The sequence below is a fragment of the Lutzomyia longipalpis genome, chromosome 2 (assembly GCF_024334085.1).
Source record: "Lutzomyia longipalpis isolate SR_M1_2022 chromosome 2, ASM2433408v1".
Classification (NCBI taxonomy): domain Eukaryota; kingdom Metazoa; phylum Arthropoda; class Insecta; order Diptera; family Psychodidae; genus Lutzomyia; species Lutzomyia longipalpis.
Window position 1 is genome coordinate 5,186,722 of NC_074708.1, and position 16,778 is coordinate 5,203,499.

At 37.9% G+C, this 16,778-nt stretch overlaps 4 protein-coding genes and 1 long non-coding RNA gene across 5 annotated transcripts in view; 2 read left to right on the top strand and 3 right to left on the bottom strand.

Annotated features, from left to right (window-relative positions):
* LOC129788711 (mucin-5AC) overlaps positions 1-16,778 on the top strand; it is a 1,053,002-nt gene that overhangs the window by 754,410 nt on the left and 281,814 nt on the right. The window lies entirely within an intron of this gene.
* Positions 1,756-11,003, bottom strand: LOC129788369 (uncharacterized). Its single transcript, XM_055824344.1, has 8 exons — positions 10,802-11,003; positions 4,645-4,903; positions 4,469-4,587; positions 4,208-4,398; positions 3,472-3,682; positions 2,307-2,604; positions 2,095-2,213; positions 1,756-2,025 (listed from the first exon to the last, which is right to left on the bottom strand). The coding sequence occupies exons 1-8, from the start codon at positions 11,001-11,003 to the stop codon at positions 1,829-1,831; spliced, it is 1,596 nt and encodes a 531-aa protein (XP_055680319.1). The 3' UTR covers positions 1,756-1,828.
* LOC129788801 (uncharacterized) lies at positions 6,173-8,406 on the bottom strand. The gene is made up of 2 exons (XR_008750391.1): positions 7,158-8,406; positions 6,173-7,042 (listed from the first exon to the last, which is right to left on the bottom strand). It is a non-coding gene; the product is annotated as an uncharacterized LOC129788801 (long non-coding RNA).
* Positions 11,038-12,190, bottom strand: LOC129788763 (probable cytosolic iron-sulfur protein assembly protein Ciao1). The gene has a single exon (XM_055825094.1). It carries the CDS (start codon positions 12,086-12,088, stop codon positions 11,078-11,080), a length of 1,011 nt encoding a protein of 336 aa, XP_055681069.1. The 5' UTR covers positions 12,089-12,190; the 3' UTR covers positions 11,038-11,077.
* Positions 14,741-16,436, top strand: LOC129788743 (U3 small nucleolar RNA-interacting protein 2). Its single transcript, XM_055825062.1, has 2 exons — positions 14,741-15,929; positions 15,995-16,436. The coding sequence occupies exons 1-2, from the start codon at positions 14,890-14,892 to the stop codon at positions 16,359-16,361; spliced, it is 1,407 nt and encodes a 468-aa protein (XP_055681037.1). The 5' UTR covers positions 14,741-14,889; the 3' UTR covers positions 16,362-16,436.

The following is a 16,778-nucleotide window of genomic DNA, read 5'->3' on the forward strand; positions in this document are numbered from 1 at the left end:
TCAAATGTAAAAAAAATCGAAACAAATAAGAAACCTATAAAAGGTCAAGAAAACATGAAAAATTTTAGTATTTCCTGAATCATAAAAAAACTGGAAGAAAAAACTGCGAAACGAGAAAAATACGAAACTATGGTTTCGTAAACATTCAAAGACCGAAACGAGCTCAAATTTAAAAAAGAATAGTGAAATCAGTTCAAAAGACTTAAGACTTCAGTTAAATCGTTTCGTCAGCATATAAAGGTTGGTTAAGATAACATGGACCGCTCTTATAGGTTTGGCCTATAAGAACGGTCCATCTTATCCTGACCACCCTATACAATACGAAACCATAAAACAATCAGTTTTTTCTGGTTTCGCGTGTTCCATTTAATTTCTTTTAAAAGTTTTTAATTCTTAATTTTCATTTTTTCTATTTACTTTTTATGGAATTCGCGTTGTTAGTTTTGAATTATTTACGTCCTATTTATAATAGGGTTAGAATTTTCACGTTTTTAAGAAAACCCGATTTGTGTTTCTTACGTTCTGTGATCGGGAGATGTTGAAAATCCTACGGAAGTTCACCCTGGTCTCTTGGGAGGATGTTTTAGGAACCAAGAAGCAGCAACAAATGCATGGGGAGTTGTTGAAAATTCTACGAAAAATTCAACCCATTTAACCTGATACCCTCCCACACACAGCTGAAAGTCTCTCGGGAGAATGAGATCTAGATCTTGCAGCATTTGAAGATGAGAACGAAATGGATCCAAATGAATCGATCAAATCATTAGACAATGCAGTAAATATTTTTTTGAAAAAAAAGTGCGCTCTACAAATTCTCGCAGTCGTGGTCAGCAACAAGTAAGATTTAAGCATTTTCGCCGTACTTGCAACGCCTTGCTGAGTCGAGCTCGCAATGGAAATCACCCACGGACAGGTATATTTGTAACTACCGAAATTGAAATTCATTTAATGTTTTTTTTTTCTTCTTTTTGATACCAGTTATGAATGATCTTCGAGCTAAGGTACACAGTCTCATAAAAAAGTAAAAATAATATCAGGAATGTGCTTCAGCGCAAAATCCGCCAAAATGCGGACCATCATTGAAAATTCATTCGGAGTTTTTTTCTTTTAAAATCCATCCTCACAAGCTTTGAATTTTCTTTTAGTTGTTGTGGAAATTAAGAATAAATAATAATAATAATAATCTAAGTTAAGTCCTATATAAGTGAACTAACCTGAAAAAGCAAAACTAACAAAAAATCGTTAAATTTTGTACTTTGCTTGTCATTTTTGTATTTCGTTTCTCATTAAATGTCTTTCGGAAAACAACAATAAATCTATATATTCTCAATCTATTTTGTTCTTTATAATCTTTTTTTTTCTTAATTTGTAATTTGTATTAGTTCCCGACTTTACGCCGTATTTAAATTTATTTGCGTTCTCATTTTCACAGTTCAAGTAAGCTTAGTTAGCTTACCAGTACATTTTAAATTCAGTTTTATATAGCCGAGTTTTAGAATAAAAAAAAGAATAAAAATTATTATTTTATTTTTAAATACCCTTCTTTCACGCAAGGGTTAAAAATGGAATTTTTCTTAAGCTTTCAATAAGAATTTCAAGTTCTTATGCTTCAAGACAATCCTAGAAAAAAAAATTCCTCTGAGTGTATCCACTCTCCACCCACAAGGGGTGGTCGACTGAGGTAGTCAGCGACGTGGAAAGAATTCCATCCCTCCTGCGCACTAACATTCACACAATATTCTAAAATGCTTCAACTGAGAGGGAGAGTATTTATTAATTCATTTTTATTTTAAATTTCTCTTTGCAAAACTGCGAGAATTTTCTACATTTAGGCCTCCGTCTTGACTTCTGACGCCCAGTGTGGCCAGGTCTTTATGTCATCAAAGAGGTGCTCTCCTGGACTGAGGGTACTCTGCACCTGCTTTGCTGCGTAGATTTTTACGTCTTTCGACAGCTCACCAATGGAAATGCCGCACTCAATGAGATCTTTTGCCGCCTGAGTGGATTTCTTCGTTGGCGCGTAATCTTTAAGAATTCAAAAACTCTCCTTTAGTTTTGCTTTCTTTTGGAATTTCTTATTTTATTGTGTCTTACTCTCATAATTCCCCAGGAAAGCGATTCCAATTGAACGATAATTGTAACCATAAGTATGTGAGCCCCTTCTGTGCCACCCAACTCCTTCAAAAATACTCCCATCTCCACCAATTATAAAGCTAAAACAAAGATATTTTTTTTTTTTTTTTAAATTCAAACCGTTAAAATCGTTGAGCTTTCAATGTCTTTTTTTTTTTAAGAAAATCCCTCACTTATATCCAATATCATCGAGCTTAAGCTCATTCATGTGGTAGCTCTGAATGTTCTGAACGAGTGTCTCGCATTTCCGTTGCATATTGCAGGTGCCACTGACCGTATGATGGACAATAACATATTCAATTGGCAAGATGTTGTAGAAGACTTTGAGTGGCGCACGCCCACCCCATTGCTGTTTACTCAAAATTTGCGGGCAAACCGATGGGGTGTCAACGTGCTGAACTGCCTGATTCCCATGTTGATTTGCATGTGGATTCCCATGGCCATGATTCCCATGAGCCCACGACGGTTTATCTGCGTACAAACAGATAAATGTACAGAATTTTCAGCCAAGATGCGAGAAAGCAAAAAAAAAAAGACCCGTTTTTTCGCGATCATCTCAAAGCTCGTCGCGCTTTTTCGCGGTTCAGCTATATGAATTTAGTGAAATTTTGTGTTTGACTTTTTTTCAAGATGGCGGTGAGTTTTAATTGTATTAAATAGTATTAGGTTGTCCAATATTTATCCGGATTTCTAACCTATCATTTTTACCATTACATTCAATGGGAGTGAATGAGACAGAAAATCAAAATTGTACTGAATTTATGTGAATATGTGAGGTTAGAAATTCGTGTAAATATTGGACAAACCAATATCTTATTGTGTCTTAACCCTTTGAAAACCTTAAAGATTAATGGGATAAAGAAAATATTCTACAGCTTTTTGTGAGAGAACGGTAAAAGCTTTCCTTACGGCAACAGAAATGGTTTATGGTCTTTATGGTTGACAAAATAACAAATTGAACCTATCTCAAAATTCAAAAAGATTTCAAAAACAGTTTTGAAAAAGATATTTTTTTTTAATCAGTAAAGGAAAAATTTTATTCAAATACTTAAATTTCACCTCATCATTGGAATTAAAACTTTTATATTCAATTTCTTTCAATTTTCCTTTAAAAAACAACAACACAAATAGATTCGTTTTCATTTTGTTAAAAAAAAATGAACCGAGTTTTAACCGAATTGACCACAAAATGCGTGCACCAATGTACCATATGGGTTTAGGTTAATCCACTAAAAAACATCTTTTTGGGAAGAATTCCATCATACACCATGATTAATTTAATGATTAATGCACTTAATTTTATCAAAACAAAAACTACAAATACATTAACTATCTCACCACAGAGCACAGGAATTCCCTGGAGGAGGAGGAGGAGGTAACAGAGCGGCGTGAAAAAAGGTCTAAAAAAAAGTTGAAAAATCATCGCGCCTCGAGAGAAGAGAATAACAACGAAGACACTTCCCGGACTGCCTGTGTATGACTGAAGCCGTGATCCATCTGTGATCACCCAGACGTTGGATCGGAGCACCCAGACAGCCATATAGTGGGGTCAGAGAGATACGATTATGCGTGTATTGGCGCTAAGAATGTTTATTTTGCTTTTAGAAAACGAGCTTAATCGGTGAAGCACCAAATCTTGACGTCACCGTCATCACTTGTGGACACCAGGAGACCCCTCTCCCTCTCACTAGGAGGTACCGAAGGTGAAAAAGCCAGGAAAGATCTTACTTTCATAGTACATAAGTAGAGATTATAACTAGGTGAAAATGTGTCCTGGTCCATAATTTGCAAATTGTCTGTAATCCAAAAAATAATTAAGAAAAAATATTTCTCAAAAAGATCGTCATGCTTCAAGAAAAAAAACCCCAAAAAAATTTCCTCTCAGCGTATCCACCCTCCACCCACAAGGGGTGGTTGACTGAGGTAGTCAGCGACGTGGAAAGAATTCCATCCCTCCTGCGCACCAACATTTAGATAAAATACTCTAAAATGCTTCAACTGAAAGGGAGAGTTAATTCATTTTTAAATTTTAAATTTCTCTTTGCAAAACTTCAAGAATTTTCAACATTTAGGCTTCCGTCTTGACTTCTGACGCCCAGTGTGACCAGGAATTTATGTCGTCAAAGAGGTGATCTCCTGAATAGATGATACTGGGTGCTTGCTCTGAAGCGTAGATTTTTACGTCTTTAAACAGCTCACCAATGGCAATGCCGCACTCAATGAGATCTTTTGCCGACTTAGTGGATTTCTTCGTTGGCGCGTAATCTTTAAGAAAATCAAAAGTCCCTTTAGTTTTGCTTCCTTTTAATTTTTTCCTTCCTTATTTGTGTCTTACTGTCATTATTCTTCAACAAAGCGATCCCAATTGACTGATAATTGTAGCCATATTTATGTGAGCCCCTTCTGTGCCAGCCAACCCCTTCAAAAATACTCCCATCTCCACCAATTATAAAGCTAAAACAAAGAGATTTTTTTTTTTCAAAATTCGAACCGTTAAAATCAAACTCTCACTTGTATCCAATATCATCGAACTTAAGTTCATTCATGTGGTAGCTCTGAATGTTCTGAACGATTGTTTCGCATTTCCGTTGCATATTGCAGGTGCCATTGTCCCAAAGATGGACAATAACATATTCAATTGGGAAGATGGTGTAGAAGACTTTGAGTGGCGCACGCCCACCCCATTGCTGTTTGCTCAAAATTTGCGGGCAAACCGATGAGGTGCCAACGTGCTGAACTGTCTGATTTCCATGAGCCCATGACGGTTTATCTACCGTACAAAAAGACAGAATTTTCAGTCAAGATGAAGAAAGCAAAAATAAACCCGTTTTTTCGCGATCATCTTAAAGCTCGTCGCGCATTTTCGCGGTTCAGCTATATGAGTCTGGTGCAATTTGTAATTCTACTTTTGTTTCAAGATGGCAGTGAGTATCAAGCATTTAGGAGTGTTTTAACCCTTTGAAGACCTTAAAGATTGATTGATGAGTTTTTTGCGAGAGAACAGTAAAGGAAAGAAAAGATTTTTGCGAAAAGTTAAATACCTCTAAAACACAAAACGTTGTATTTATCTAGAATGTTTAAAAGCCTTCTGTTTTCTTTAAAAAAAAATATCTGAAGTTCTTAGGAAAAATTAAGGTAAAACGTTTTATACTCTGCTTGCGCGATCGTTTGTAACATAATCAAGACAACGCTTGCAAGCAATAAAATATTCCTTTAAATGTATCTTAGGCCATTTCTTATTTGCTTAAATCCTATTGAATTGTTTTAAAGATTTTAATGAGAAAAAATGCAAATTTTCAAAGAAAAAAAAATGTCAATACTTTAATACTGTATTACTGTATTACTGAATTATTGTATTACTGTATTATTCTAGTAATACAGTGCAGTATTATTGTATTACTGTAGTAATACAGTATTATTTTAGTAATACAGTGCTGTATTATCGTATTACTGTAGTAATACAGTGCTGTATTATTGTATTACTGTATTACTGTAGTAATACAGTGCTGTATTATTGTATTACTTTAGTAATACAGTGCTGTATTACTGTATTACTGTAGTACTGTAGTCTGTATTAGTCTGTATTATTGTATTACTTTAGTAATACAGTGCTTTATTACTGTGTTACTTTAGTAATACAGTGCTGTATTACTGTATTACTGTAGTAATACAGTCTGTATTATTGTATTACTGTATTACTTTAGTAATACAGTGCTGTATTACTGTATTACTGTAGTAATACAGTCTGTATTATTGTATTACTTTAGTAATACAGTGCTGTATTACTGTATTACTTTAGTAATACAGTGCTGTATTACTGTATTACTGTAGTAATACAGTGCTGTATTATTGTATTGCTGTAGTAATACAGTGCTGTAGTAATACAGTCTGTATTATTGTATTACTTTAGTAATACAGTCTGTATTACTGTATTACTGTAGTAATACAGTGCTGTATTACTGTTGTACAACATCCGTTGTAACTTTTTAGCATAGTTTGAATTTTCTATGTTGCAACGGACTCTTTGTTTTGAAACGCATTTGCAATTTTTAACCGCCATCATTTTTCTATCTTTGTTACTTCCTTCCGTCAGTATACTTCATGGCAACCACGAGTCCCAAACTCTTTTTTGGGAAATTATATTTTATCAAGCCTTGTTAGTCCCATCGGGCTTAGATTTTATAGTAAAGTTAAAAAGTGAACCAAAGGCGTCTCGCGCCACAATTTATATTTGAAAACCCATAATTGAATTACATTAAATTGGTGTTGGGAAGAATCCGTACTTTTTCTTCTCCATCTCCTCCGGCCCCTTCAGAACACCCAGACATCCGGCAGCTACTGGAGCTACGAGAAACCAAAATTGTTCCTTCTCACCAGAAAGGCTACTAATGTATTTCTCACCTGTATCTCCAAAGGTATGATTGATGCCCAACCGAATCCAGGAAGTTCCAACGCTGTATTTTCCTAATCTGTGTTTCTTCTTAACTGTCGTTACAAAGGTAAATGACTTCTCCTGCCCGGCTCTACTGGGATATCTATTGTCTTCCTTATTGCTAATCTCTGCCCTGTACAATCCAAAGGTATGTTCTATACATAAAATTGGCCATTCGAGCCTCCAACCAGCTACCGCAGTTCACGCTACCTTCTGAGATTACTTCTGTGTGCCACAAGTGCTTACCAGCCTACAAGCCTTATCGTTGATTGCATCTTCAAAGTTGATGAGCTTCCGTGTACTAGAGAGAATCCTCACAGCAGTTTCCCGTGTTGAGCGTTACGTGGAGGAGCTCATGGCAGACGATCAAGAGCTTGTGGGACAATTGATCACGCTAGAATTCCAGTGCAACAATTTCCAGTCAATGAAGTTGAGGTATTTGGAAGTTCCGAACCAAATTATCGCTGATCATAGCACCTTAGGGGACAAACAAAGAGAGGAAACATATCGTGATATCTTTGTGAACGTTGTGACAATCTTATACAAAGGATTTATGATTTGTTTTTGGGTTAATGATGTCAGATCTACCTACCTTGATGCTTTTTATGACGTCATTTCTGCCGCAACCCAGCCAGAAGCATTGCCAAATGATTATCCTACTACTGGCAATCGTGTGTAGCACCATCATTCTCATAAATCACATTCCTGACAAGGCTGCCCTTTTAACTGTCTACCCAATATCGCATATATCACGACCTCTCATCCAGTCCCATACTTGTAATGTTATGTCCACTGATAACATCACTCGTCGGTATTGCCATGAAGAATGCCGTCCGCTCATCCGATGCCAAACTCTTCGCAACATAAATTCGGATGAGCAATTCCAATCAAGTAAACAGCTGAGGCTTTGCCTAAACTGTTTCGCCGCCTACTCGATGTACAGTTGCACGTTCCAAGACTGGCAACCGTGTCAAGGAAAACACCACCTGTTGCTTCATGATCATTTCTTTGCCAATTCTGAAGCTCACACCGACTGCAGCTCCTCTGCTTTGGATCCTGTGAAGCTTCCTCTCCAATTTGGCGCAAGGAGTGCTCCTGGTCCTTCGACATCCAATGTGCTAGCGATGATACCACAAACGGAAAACCCAATATTTGAAGCTACACTCAAAATCCTCCTTGTCACGGCTATTGTCAACATTCTATTAGCAACTGTCGACACTATTTCTGGCCATGTGGCACGAGATAGAGGCACTCAAATGAACATCATGTCTACCAGCCTTCTTTACTGCCTCAATCTGCCACAAAATTCAACAATGCTATCCATCTGCGGAGTGAATGGGAAGCGCAGTCGTTCCAATTTCTGCTTGAATACCACAATGTCTTCGCGACTGCCAAACTCCACATTCACATCCAAGGCGTTCAACCTGCCGAGCGCCTCCGGAAAACTTACAAATTGTACAGTTGATCGATCGCTCATTACTATTCCACTCGACGCTCCAATAGCTGCTCCAACATGGAAACTTCAGCAAACCGTTGATCTCATTCTCGGTGGTAAACCTTATTGTGCTAGCCCGCTCAATGATGCCATCTTCTTGTGTCACGGACTCCCATGGCTGATGAAGACTGTGTTCGGCTATATTGTCACAAGGGAAGTGGATCCATATCTCTCCATGGATCCTGACGAGCGAACGACAGCTGAAACATGCTACAATTTCTTCAATATTTCGCTACCCAGTGAAATTCCAAAACTCAAATCTTACCATTGGATAGAATCTGCTCCTGAGATCTCACGGCTTACTCATGCTTCTCTCGTGTCTTATCACAGAGGTCTCACGGATTCAACATCCGCGTACTGTAGTAATACAGTGCTGTATTATTGTATTACTTTAGTAATACAGTGCTGTATTACTGTATTACTGTAGTAATACAGTCTGTATTATTGTATTACTTTAGTAATACAGTGCTGTATTATTGTATTACTGCATTACTGTATTACTTTAGTAATACAGTGCTGTATTACTGTAGTAATACAGTCTGTATTACTGTAGTAATACAGTGCTGTATTACTGTATTACTGTATTACTTTAGTAATACAGTGCTGTATTACTGTATTACTGTATTACTTTAGTAATACAGTCTGTATTATTGTATTACTGTATTTTAGTAATACAGTGCTGTATTACTGTAGTAATACAGTCTGTATTACTGTATTACTGTAGTAATACAGTGCTGTATTACTGTATTACTGTATTACTTTAGTAATACAGTGCTGTATTACTGTATTACTGTAGTAATACAGTGCTGTATTACTGTATTACTGTAGTAATACAGTGCTGTATTACTGTATTACTGTAGTAACACAGTCTGTATTACTGTATTACTGTAGTAATACAGTCTGTATTATTGTATTACTGTATTACTTTAGTAATAGTACTGTATTACTTTAGTAATACAGTGCTGTATTACTGTATTACTGTAGTAATACAGTGCTGTATTATTGTATTACTGTATTACTGTAGTAATACAGTCTGTATTATTGTATTACTTTAGTAATACAGTGCTGTATTACTGTATTACTTTAGTAATACAGTGCTGTATTATTGTATTACTGTATTACTGTAGTAATACAGTCTGTATTATTGTATTACTGTATTACTTTAGTAATACAGTGCTGTATTACTGTATTACTTTAGTAATACAGTCTGTATTATTGTATTACTGTATTACTGTAGTAATACAGTCTGTATTACTGTATTACTGTAGTAACACAGTCTGTATTACTGTATTACTGTAGTAATACAGTCTGTATTATTGTATTACTGTATTACTTTAGTAATAGTACTGTATTACTTTAGTAATACAGTGCTGTATTACTGTATTACTGTAGTAATACAGTGCTGTATTATTGTATTACTGTATTACTGTAGTAATACAGTCTGTATTATTGTATTACTTTAGTAATACAGTGCTGTATTACTGTATTACTTTAGTAATACAGTGCTGTATTATTGTATTACTGTATTACTTTAGTAATACAGTCTGTATTATTGTATTACTGTATTACTTTAGTAATACAGTGCTGTATTACTGTATTACTTTAGTAATACAGTCTGTATTATTGTATTACTGTATTACTGTAGTAATACAGTCTGTATTACTGTATTACTGTAGTAATACAGTCTGTATTACCGTAGTAATACAGTGCTGTATTATTGTATTACTGTATTACTTTAGTAATACAGTGCTGTATTACTGTATTACTGTAGTAATACAGTGCTGTATTATTGTATTACTTTAGTAATACAGTGCTGTATTATTGTATTACTCTAGTAATACAGTGCTGTGTTACTGTAATACAGTACTGTATTATTGTATTACTGTAGTAATACAGAATTTTATTACTGTATTACTCTAGTACAGTACTGTACTGTAATACTGTATTACTCTAATGTATTATGTATTATTATGTATTATGTTATGCAACATTTTTTCTGGGACTGATAAATGGCTCTAATCTACCTTTAAACCATCACAATTTACTCTGGCTTGTCTTCACAATTTATTTTCTCTCTAAAATTTGCGCGAAGAGCAACAAATCCCCGTAAATAATAAATAAATAGAATTCGTATTCAGTTTTTATCGAGTTTTTTTTTTCTTTTATGATAAAAGTGAGTTTTGGAGGTTATTTTATGAGCGTTTTAGGCTTTTTCATGCCGTTTGATGATGTGAAAAATTATTAATCTGGCAGAAATTGATCTTAAACTAAAATACTTGGTATGCCACGATTATGGTATACCAACTAATTATGAAGGCAAAATCATGTTTTTGTTTAGTTTTTCTCTTCATAATAACTAAATAAATTCTTCATAAATTTGTATAAAAAAAAGTCTGTAAAACAGTTTTGAAAGAGTAAATCAGTATAAAGGTAAAATTGCAGTCAAATAACTTAAATTTCACTTCATTTAAATAAAAATATTTTAAAACTTTTATTCAATTTCTTTTTTTTATTAACAAATCATCAACACAAAAAGATTCCTTTTCATTTTCCTTACAAAAAATAATTAAAAGAAACAACCGAATTAACCACAAAAGGTGTCCATCAATGTACCATAGGGGTTTAGGTTAATCCACTAGAAAAACATCTTTTTGAGAAAAATTCCATCATACACACCATAATTAATTTAATGATTAATGCACTGAATTTTATCAAAACAAAAACTACATTAACTCTCTCACCACAGAGCACAGGAATTCCCTGGAGGAAGAGGAGGAGGTAACAGAGTGGCGTGAAAAAAGTTCTAAAAAAAAGTTGAAAAATCATCGCGCCTCGAGAGAAGAGAATAACAACGAAGACACTTCCCGGACTGCCTGTGTATGACTGAAGCCGTGATCCATCTGTGATCACCCAGACGTTGGATCGGAGCACCCAGACAGCCATATAGTGGGGTCAGAGTGATACGATTATGCGTGTATTGGCGCTAAGAATGTTTATTTTGCTTTTAGAAAACGAGCTTAATCGGTGAAGCACCAAACCTTGACGTCACCGTCATCACTTGTGGACACCAGGAGGCCCCTTTTGGTAGGATTCCAGCTGACTGTGTTGACATCCTGTGCATGGGCACGACACTCCGTGGCTGCCAGCTCAAACGTCGGGGAATTCTTCTCAGATCCCTCCGTTTCCTGGAAGATTCGAATGCTGTCATCACCTGAAGCGGTTGCCAGGAGTCCTGAGAGGTGACACCACGAGATGTCGTAGATGCTGCGTGTGTGGAAGCCCGACAAGGTGCACACGCACTTCCAGGCTGTTTCATTGTCTGGCGTTGGGATGCCTTCCTCATTGCCAGGGCGGTAGGATTGCCAAATCTTCACGGTGGTGTCATCACTGCAGGACGCCAAGCGTTGACCATCAGCTGAGAAAGCCAAACTCCACACTGTTGATGTGTGCGATGCCAGTGTTGCCGTGCAGATCCAATCACTGTCAGCTGGATCTTCCTTGTAGAACTTGATGGTGTTGTCATAGCTGGCGGATGCAAGGATGTCCTCCCGTGGATGCCAAACCACCTTCTTCACATCCTGCGTGTGAGCATTGAGCACAGCAGCACAATCAAAGTCATCCTCCTCGGAGACTTCCCACACCCACACTGACTTATCCCTGCTGCACGTGGACAGGAGATGCCCCGACACGGACCACGCTACACTCTTCACCTCATTCTCGTGCCCCTCCAGGGTGGAGTTGCACTCAAACTGCCCGGATTTCTTGTCCCAAATCGACACTGTTGCATCGAAGCTGGCAGCAGCCAAGTAGTGCCCACACGGAGACCACGCCACGCTCCTTATTGTGCGATTGTGGCCATCGGAAAGGATGGTTTTGGTCACCCAGCGTGTTGCTCCCTCCTGCTGCCAGATCCTGATTGTCTTGTCCTCACCGCACGTCGCCAAAATACTCCCCGTTGGGTGCCAGGCGGCATTCCAAACGCGCCCCTTGTGCCCCGAAAGAGTCTGCCCCAGCTCCAATTTACCCATCACAGTGGAAAACAACGGATTTCCTTGTGAAAACCCGCAAAGAAAATGTTTCTAAAACTTTTCTCCTCAAGTTGTTTTTATTTTGATGAAAGTCATCCAAACCCAGTGGGCAAACCACGAGATGTTTTTCAACTTTCAAATTCCTGACTAAACTCATGACGAATAATGGGAATATTTTTTTACGCGATGTAGAAAAAGGAGAAAAAGGGAACGAGAATTACCCGGCTGGTATTAAAGATTTAATGGATTTAATACTTTTTTAAGCTTCTTTTGGTAATTTAATTTGGAAGATAAGGAGAAAAAATTCGTTAAAAAATATAAAGAAATTTTTAAGGAAAATATTTGCAAAGAAAAGGTTTTTCGGTGGATAAATGTCAAAGAAAATCAATGTTGCTAATTTTTTACATACAGTTATTCTTTTAGTGTAGTACATCGATAGGGCTCAATTTCAACTACATTGAAGTTTTTGGACACCGGAAATTTTGGACAAAATCGTCGACTAAATGAGCCGATGTCGCATATGTCAATTTTACCCTATGCAACAAAATTTTTAAATTTTCACAAAATTTTGCTAAAATTAAGGATTTAGGTCATGAGTTAGTCCTTTAAAGGACTAAAATATTAAAATTGAAGAGAATGTGTCCTTAATAAACGTATTATGAATAAAAAATAGCAAAACAAATTTATTTTCAACATAACCTCAAATTGCTTCCGGACAATTTTTTATTTATTTTTTTAATGTTCAAAAAAGGACATTTAAGGACGAAAAAATAATTTCATGTAAAAATTATTATTTAAAAAAAATTATTTTATCATTTTTGGAGTCAAAACTAAGCGATTTTTACAAAGTCCTTGTGTTGGTTACCTTTTGAATTATATCAGGAAAGAATTAGAATTGATTTTGGCAACTTCCTTCGCCCACTCAGAATCCCCAATAGATTACCTTGAACGATATTTCACAATAGATTAGAATAACTTGTGCCCAGAATCTCCTGCCCAAATGAGAAGCCACCAAGATACCTTCAAGAGAAGAACACAATTAATAAACTCCAACCGGCGCGAAGGCCAGAAAATGTTGGGAAAAATTGCTGTTCTTCCTCCTTCAAATTTCCTTGGGTTTTCTCCAGATTTCCACAGCTCACACACAATTGTCCACTCAATTAATAAAGAAATTTTCACTTTACTTAAAGACTTTATTTTCCACAGAAGGGTTTTGAAGTTAAAATTAAAGAAAAATCCACACGACGTTGCTTCTACCAAATTTTATTCAAGAGTGACAAGAAATTTACAAAAAGGCTCTTAATAATAACTGAGAATGTACAAAATTGTAAAGGAAAGGGAACTGTGAATTTGTGGGGTCATTGCCCCCAAAGAGAATAAGAGTTTAGAGGGAGATGGTTAGTACAGGAGGAAGAGAGATGGCTATTGATGCAATTTTGGAGAGAAATTTGGCGCCCTTTTTAATTTCGGCAATTGGCGGGAAATACTTTCGCCAGTGCAGTGGCGTAAACACCTTGAAATTTAAGGACTTAACGTTCTACGCACGGTTGACCACGGCTTAGGGCAGGGGCATCCGTCCCTGGTTGACCACGGCTTGGGGCAGGGGCATCCGTCCATGGTTGACCACGGCTTGGGGCAGGGGCATCCGTCCATGGTTGACCACGGCTTGGGCCAGGGGCATCCGTCCCTGGTTGACCACGGCTTGGGGCAGGGGCATCCGTCCCTGGTTGATTTCGGTGAGGGGCAGGGGCATCCGTCCCTGGTTGATTTCGGTGAGGGGCAGGGGCATCCGTCCCTGGTTGATTTGGAAGAAGGGCAGGGGCAGGCGGTTGCATTGGATAACTCAGCAGAGGGGCAGCGTCAGGGGCATCCGTTTCCCCTGTATAACTCTGCAGAGGGGCAGCCGTTTGCCCAAGATGACTCTGAAGAGGAGCCCCTCTACGGCGAATTTCGGTCTCTAATAGTGTTTTTAAACACTCCATAACATCCACTGGGATGGCTTGTAGTGGGTTCTCGCTCATCATGTACAGGGTGGCTATGAAATTAGGGCATGATTTTAATCGCGAATAACTTTTGATTGGCCAAAAGGGGCGTAAACTCAAAAAGTTTTATTTGGTTTTTATTTCAAGTCAATATCTTAAAAATTGTACATTTTTATCTCAAATTATTATCTGGGAGTGCAATTTGTGCGGGACAGCCATCCGACAATATGAAAAATTGCCGTGCAGTGTCGAGCTTTGAACCCACAACCTCGGCGGAGGGAGGTAGAGCAAATGCACCGAAAAATGCATCGACTCTACCACCATGCTACGGCCGAGGTTAATTCAGTTAAGTAGATTTGCTCTAAAATCAACAGGAAAGCCAAGAATTCAAAAAAAAACTTTTTTCAGATATAAAAAAGAAAAAGATTAAAATTAATAAGTATATTTTATTGTTAAAATACATTGATGTAAAATATTCATGTAAAAAATTATCTAGGTAGCCCAGTAATTTAATACAACGTAAAAAAATAATAACAACTTCACGATTGTTAGATTGGAGAGAAGAGAACGTGTAAAACTTTCCACAATAAATTAGTTTTTATTAAAATTCAAATTTTCTTTATTGAAATAAATTAAAAATTTTTATTAGTAATTTTCCCCTTAACAATAAAGCATACCAAAAGTACTACGCGTATGGAGTTTGCTATCAAATCACTTGCCCACTGGGTTATCCCCACGCACGTGGTTTGAATTGTCAAAAAGTAAACAACACGAAGAAAGTTTCTTTGCGAGGAAAATCATTGAGAAATTGCTGTGAAAATGTCCTTTTTCATTCGTGGAAAAGCCGGTGGGAAAGCACCCGGAAAGCCTGCTGGGAAACCCGCCGGAAGAATGAAGGAGAAGTTCAAGAAAAGTCTCCCACAAGGGGATCAGAAACCTTTCAGTGGGAAAAGGAAGAAGTTTGAGGATGAGGAAATTGCGAGTGATGAAGAAATCCTGAGCAATGATGGAGATCTTCCGGTTGGAATGTCATCGGAGGATGAAGTGGAGACTCCACAGGAGAAACGTCTGCGCCTGGCTAAGAAGTATCTCGAGGAGATTGAGAAGGAAGAGCTGAAGCGTCATGAAGAGAAGAATTTGGATGTGAATGTGGACAAGAGATTGGCCAATGAGTACCTGGACAGTGTTGGGAAGTTGAGGCGCTATGTGGCCAACACTTATCTCGGGGTGGATGAGCCACGAATTGTGAAGCATAAGAGCCAAAAGACGCCCATTACGTGCCTTTGTCTCTCAAAGGATGGGAAGATTCTCTTTTCCGGAAGTAAATCTCCGACAATTGTTAAGTGGTGCGTGGAGGAGTGGCGCCCCCTGGGGGTGATTAATCTCCTGGAAGGTGTGAAGGAGGACAAGAAGAGAACAAAAGTCAGCGGAGTTTGCTTGGCCATGACCAGCGATGGGAAGTTCCTGGCAGTTGCGGATGGAAGTTCAGGGATTCGTGTTTATTCCCCGGATACACTGACCCCCATTGGGGTACTCAGAGCTCACAGGAAACCAGTTACAGCTCTCGCTGCCCGGAGGGATACCCATGAAATTTATTCCGGAAGTGCCGATAGGACGGTGATTGTGTGGTCATTGGATGAGATGGCCAAGATTGAGATCATGTTTGGGCATCAGGCAGCTGTAACAGATCTCGATGCCCTCACAAGGGATCGCGCCATCTCATCCGGGGGCAATGACTGCAGTATCCGTGTATGGAAGGTGTCTGAGGAGTCTCAACTTGTCTATAATGGCCACAGTGGGAACATTGACAGCGTCCGGCTGATAAATGAGGAGAATTTCTTGTCTTCCGGTGACGATGGGTAAGAGAATTAACCTTCATTCATTTCCCTCAAGACTCTAATCCCTAAACTTCCTTCCCCCACAGATCCCTCTGCGTCTGGAGCACAATGAAGAAGAAACCTCTCTGTACCCAAAGCCTAGCTCATGGGAAGTCCCCAATAAATGGGGAACCTAATTGGATTTCTGCCATTGCCACCCTCACAAATACCGAGCTAGTGGCTTCCGGATCATGTGATGGATTCATTCGTATTTGGAAACTTGAATCGCACTTCCGGAAATGCGTTCAACTTATGGAAATCCCCATGCCTGGCTTTATCAATGCCCTAACTTTTACACCTGATGGGAATTATCTAATTGCAGCCATTGGGCAGGAGCATCGCTTGGGGAGGTGGTGGAGATTGCCAGAAGGGAAGAATTGCATAGCTATAATCCCTTTCCGGAGGAAAACTTAGGGGGAAAATTCCCAAAAACTACCCTTAAATTTTTATAATTTCCTTGAAGAGAAATAAAGTGAGGTTATGTACTCACCTGAAGAGTTTTCCTTTCATTTTGAAGATTTTGTGAATTTTTCTCGCGATATTTGTAGTTGATAGACACAATTTTCACTTTTCCACCTGTTTTTCACTCGTTTTATGACTTTTTTTAGCTTAAAATGGGAGAGAAAATGAACATCTTTGCCGCGCAAAATTTTCCCTCAGGTGGCGCATCGATCGTTTGAGAGAAAATTCAATTTTCAAGGGGTGAGTTTGCTGTTGAATTTTCTTCATTTCCGTTGAATTTTCCTTTGAAGAATTGATTTATTATGCGTGAATATCTCTAAAATCTCAACAAGAATCATCAAAGAAGTGAAATAAAGTGATTTTTCTATG

Bases quoted from the DNA above. Each gene is read 5' to 3' on its own strand.
- LOC129788369 (XM_055824344.1), bottom strand. From the start codon at position 11,003: ATGGCTGTCTGGGTGCTCCGATCCAACGTCTGGGTGATCACAGATGGA. The intron at 4,588-4,644 runs GTGAGAGTTTGA...TCTTTGTTTTAG, and splicing joins TTCGATGATATTGGATACAA to CTTTATAATTGGTGGAGATG. The intron at 2,605-3,471 runs GTGAGATAGTTA...GTTTGTACGCAG, and splicing joins GGGAATTCCTGTGCTCTGTG to ATAAACCGTCGTGGGCTCAT.
- LOC129788763 (XM_055825094.1), bottom strand. From the start codon at position 12,088: ATGGGTAAATTGGAGCTGGGGCAGACTCTTTCGGGGCACAAGGGGCGC.
- LOC129788743 (XM_055825062.1), top strand. From the start codon at position 14,890: ATGTCCTTTTTCATTCGTGGAAAAGCCGGTGGGAAAGCACCCGGAAAG. The intron at 15,930-15,994 runs GTAAGAGAATTA...CTTCCCCCACAG, and splicing joins TTGTCTTCCGGTGACGATGG to ATCCCTCTGCGTCTGGAGCA.